Genomic DNA, 4779 nt, shown 5'->3' with positions numbered 1-4779 from the left:
GCTCGACTCTGAGTGCTCTTATAAATCCACCACATCAATTAAAGTCCCAATCATTTATTATAAGAATTTCCATTTATAACTTGTTTATACATATTTTATAATTTATTATTGAAGCTCCAGTCATTTATTTTAATTATTTAAAACGTTTTATTTATCCATATATCATTAAGGGAGGAAGTTTTAAACGTGTCAAGTTAAAACATGGATGGAACAACAGCATCATCACAACATTCACACCTGAAAAAAATTATAAATGTGGTCCAGTAAAAATATTTAACAAGTTTAAATATTAATGAATGACTCGATACTCACCCCTGGATTTAATTCAGAATAATACACTGGTCAGAAACATAAAAAGAACAGTTCAATCACACATCAGATGTTGATGAACGAATGATTCAAGTAGAAAATCTGTACTGATGAACATTGTATAATTTGTTAAGAACAAAACGATCAATGGAAACTAAATCCATCAACCCACTGAGGCTGGATTCAAAACCACACTGAACATCACATTAACAAACTGAAACAACAGGCTGATCCAACCAGTGTGAATTTCATCAAGTCATCATGTGATTCAGTGGGTGTGGCCTCCTTGTGCCCTGGTGGTTCTCCTGACAACCACATAATGCTCCTGATGAGTTGGAGGATGGTGTAATGGGGGATCTCCTCCAAGACCTTGATCATCACTGAGCTCCTGGACAGTCTGTGGACAGAACCCAGGGTCCCCTGCACCAGCATAGGGCCTGACAGTTGCTCTGAGGAGCATCCTGGTACCTAACAGCAATCAGGGAACCGTTGGTTGTGAAGTGGAGGTCTGTGTGACCTTCCAAGGATCTGCCTCCTCAGACCATCACTGACCCTCCACCAAACGGGGGCATTCAGTAGATGATGTTACAGCAGCATCACATTCACCACAGCTTCTCCAGATCCTTTCATGCCAGTCACATGCTCAGTGTGAACCTGCTCTCATCTTTAAAGAGAACGAGGCGCCAGTGGTGGACCTGCTGGTCCTGGTGTTCTCTGGTGAATGGAGCTGCTCAGTGCTGGACTGTGACTCAGGTCCCACTAGAGGATGCCATGTCTCCTCATTGAGTCTGTTTCTGACAGTTTGCTCAGAAACACACCAGTCACCTGCTGGAGGTCATTTTGTATAGCAGTGCTCCTCCTGTTCCTCCTCACACAAAGGAGCAGATACCTGCTGCTGGATTGATGCTCTTCTACTGTCCAGAGCTGGTGTAACTGCTGGTCTCCTGGTGTCTCCTCCAGGCTCTGGAGACGGTGCTGGGAGACACAAACCTTCTTGTAACCACACGTATGGATGTGTCCACCTGGAGGAGCTGGACTACCTGTGCACCCTGATGGTGCTGCAGGTAGCGCCTCATGCTACCAGTAGTGACGAGGACCCGAGCAGAACACAGAACTAGAATAAGTCAGCAAGGACCAGGAGAGAGCAGCTGTCTGTGGACACCACATTAAAAACATTCACTGTTTGGGGCTCGTCAGGTTTTTGTCTCATTGATCCTGATGTGACTTTGCACCAAAGCAGAGAAACTGATTCACAATCACTTGTTCTTCTAAATGGACACATGGATCTGAAGTTGAACTTTACACTGGACATTAAGGTTCCCTCACTTTACTGAGCTGTTTATTATATGACTGTTAAAGGGTTTTAATAGCAAACAGCAGGGGGCAGCAATACTTCATCGAAGCGTCTAATCTGCTACAATCCGAAGAAGAAGAAGAAGAAGCATCGCGGTGCCTGTATTTCACTCGGAGCAACAGAGACTTAGTTTATTATTATTGTTGTAACGAGTCTAAATCATAGAGCGTAGATAAATATTTATAAAAAGGTCTAAATGGCTCATTTAACACAGAATCCCGCCGACAAGTTGAGGTGAGTTCCAGTATAGAGCCAGCCTGTTAGCCGAGTGAGGCTAAGCTAACAATGCGAAACTCCTATAAGACATTTCTGAATTTAAGGACAACTTGTTTGTTTGTTGATATAACGTGGTTTTTAATTATTATCTCGTTACAATTGTGTTATCTTTTGTCACCTGCTTCAACTCGGTTCTTTTATATTTGTATTTATATTGTGAAATTCAACAAGAAAACACCGGATCTTAACGGCAGTGAATGATGGGTAGTGAGAGCAACTAACTAACCAGCTAACTTGCTGTGGGTAAAGTTAATTTTCCGTCTCTTGATAGATTGTCAGCTGTTTCCTGTGAGTTCCATTTCTAAGTCACGATTTACGACGTGTTGAACAGAAACCTCGGCGGATGTTACGTGTTCGTACGAAGACTGGTCGTTAGGCATGACGTGTTCAAGTACTCCAGCTGTGTCGTGATGTGTTTAATGTCAAACCGCGGTTCTGGGTCACGTTGTCCTGAAGCAAACTTTGTTTTCAGTCTCATGTTTACATCATGAAATTATCAGTTGATTCATATTTTCCTACTGAAGTTTTTCTGTTGCTTCAGATTAATTTAAAGGTTCATCTGAACCTCAGTCATCAGCACCTGAACGTGTCATTAAAGCTGCTTTCAGATTTGCATGGAACTTCAGACTTCCTCCAGAAATTCTCTGGAGGAGCTGTATGGGAGAACCAAAGTGTCAGAGAGAGAGTCTGGACTTTCTCCAGAGTTTCTGCCTCCAGCCCTGAGTACAAAGTCAGCAGAAAGTCCAGAGGAGGGGTTAGGGGGTTAGGTGAGAAAATGGCAGGAGATCCTCTGCAGGATTTATCCGTCAGCGACTGGGTGTGAACTTTCTGAACTACATCAGTGTTGTCTCTAACGTGTCTGTGTCGTGTTTCAGGTTTGTCTGTCTCTACCCAGTTTACATCAACAATAAGAAGACGCTGGCTGAGGGACGCAGGATCCCCACAGAGAAGGTGACTTACATTTTACACATTTTTACCTTTCACATAGCAGAGACATCCCCCAGTGACATGTTCAGTAAGGCCTGCCATCTACCAATGTATGGTGCCTTGTTTCACTCAGCTGAGTGAAGGAGGTGATCACTCAGTGAATGAAGAGCAGCTGCTGTCGTTTGTTGCAGGCTGTGGAGAACCCGTCCTGTGCTGAGATCAGAGACGTCCTGACGGCTGCTGGCATGAACGTCTACGTGGAGGTAAAAACCTCACACACGATGTCAAGGAATAAGTACATGTATGATACAATACGATAGTATGATGACGTGTGTGTGTTACAGAACAAAATGCATCCCCGGGAGTGGAACCGGGACGTCCAGTTCAGAGGTCGTGTCAGAGTTCAACTGAAGCAGGAAGATGGCCGTCTATGTCAGGACAAATTCAGCTCCCGTAAGTCCGTGTGTGTGTCCGTGTGTGTCCGTGTGTGTCCGTGTGTCTCCGTGTGTCTCTGTGTGTCTCCGTGTGTCCGTGTGTGTGTCTGTGTGTGTGTCTGTGTGTGTGTCCGTGTGTGTGTGTGTGTGTGTGTGTGTGTGTGTGTGTGTGCGCGTGCATTGAGAACACCACCAGTGAAATGTCAGAGTGAGAAAACAGCAGGAGAACATCTGGAGCCGTACACATAGAAGATGAAGAAGTCCACTTGGAAAGACGAGGAGATTCCAGATGTTTTGGTGATGAGGGCCGACGCTGGTGTGGAAGAGCTGTAAACAACAACACTGATCTTTACACAGCAGAGTTTAGACGTCATGTCCCGCCTCCTGCTGCTCTACAGGCTCCACCCCTCACCTGAATGTCCCCCACATGTTCCTGTTGTTGTTGAGTCTGAAAGATCAATAACTGTTTAATTTGGGAAGAGGAACCTGTCAGATTTGAGGAACTGAGCTGGACAGAAAATGTATTGTTGAAATTTAAGAAAAAAATGTTTTATTTCCTCAGGTAAAGATGTGATGTTTTACGTTGCGGAGATGATCCCTAAATTAAAGACTCGGACCCAGAAGAGTGGTGGAGGAGAGAGCAGCTCTCAGCAGGGAGAGGGAGGGAAGAAGAGCAAGAAAAAGAAGAAATAGACCCAGAATATGACTGTACACCACATTTTTACTTTAGAAACTCCCAGGTTTGTTGCTTTGAGTTCATTGATTTTTGATGGTTTGGATAATTCTGAACTCGAGCTCGTTTGAAAAGTGAAATCAAACGGTGGCGAACAGTCGACTGAAGAAAACTACAGACAGATAATCAACCAGTTTCAACAGGAAACTCCTTTTAGTCACAGATTTCAAAGAGGGGCTGGGATATACATCTGTGTTTGTGTTTAACCCCCCCCCCATCTCCATATTTTATTAAAGTCTCTGGATCTTGCAAGAGAAGATAAATAAAAAGTTGAAAGTTTCTCACTTTTTCTTGTTTTGAGATAATTGAAGAAACTGTGTGAGGATTGTGTTGTGTCTGTGGCAGTAAATCCGTTTAACCTCATCCTGTAAATAAAGTCATTAATAAAATTACCTTTACATTAATGAAATGCTGCATTAATGTCGACACTAATGTGTCTGTTATAATTCAGTTATATCAAATTAAAGTTCTGACACATGAACTGTGTTGTTCTTCATTGATAATTATTGTAATCCTGTGACACTTTCACTTTAAAAGGAAAGCATCTTATATTCAAAACACAGAATCTTTAAACAACACTATGGAACTATTACTGAGCAACAGTGCCCTCTGCAGCCACACGTGGTGATTAATTATTTTGGGCTCCGCGTCTGAGCGATGATTTGGTTTTTTATGAGTAGAAAAAAACGCATCAATGTATTGAGCTCTGACGTTGTAGTACTCACTGAACAGAAACACAACTGAAC

The 4779-nt window shown here is 43.0% G+C and overlaps 1 protein-coding gene across 1 annotated transcript; it reads left to right on the top strand.

Moving 5' to 3' along the window:
• The first annotated feature begins 1688 nt into the window (after positions 1 to 1688).
• On the top strand, positions 1689 to 4514 carry srp19 (signal recognition particle 19). Its single transcript, XM_020109745.2, has 5 exons — positions 1689 to 1897; positions 2815 to 2890; positions 3058 to 3129; positions 3211 to 3319; positions 3863 to 4514. Exons 1-5 carry the CDS (start codon positions 1860 to 1862, stop codon positions 3991 to 3993), a joined length of 426 nt encoding a protein of 141 aa, XP_019965304.1. The 5' UTR covers positions 1689 to 1859; the 3' UTR covers positions 3994 to 4514.
• Positions 4515 to 4779: the final 265 nt, after the last annotated feature.

Source organism: Paralichthys olivaceus, chromosome 14 (assembly GCF_024713975.1).
Source record: "Paralichthys olivaceus isolate ysfri-2021 chromosome 14, ASM2471397v2, whole genome shotgun sequence".
Lineage (NCBI taxonomy): Eukaryota > Metazoa > Chordata > Actinopteri > Pleuronectiformes > Paralichthyidae > Paralichthys > Paralichthys olivaceus.
This window is presented reverse-complemented; position numbering and strand designations above follow the sequence as displayed.

What these genes read in the sequence shown, in the direction of transcription:
- srp19 (XM_020109745.2), top strand. Translation starts at nt 1,860, where the DNA reads ATGGCTCATTTAACACAGAATCCCGCCGACAAGTTGAG. An exon ending in AATCCCGCCGACAAGTTGAG is followed by an intron (nt 1,898 to 2,814) that starts GTGAGTTCCAGT and finishes GTCGTGTTTCAG; the next exon opens with GTTTGTCTGTCTCTACCCAG. An exon ending in TCAGGACAAATTCAGCTCCC is followed by an intron (nt 3,320 to 3,862) that starts GTAAGTCCGTGT and finishes TTATTTCCTCAG; the next exon opens with GTAAAGATGTGATGTTTTAC.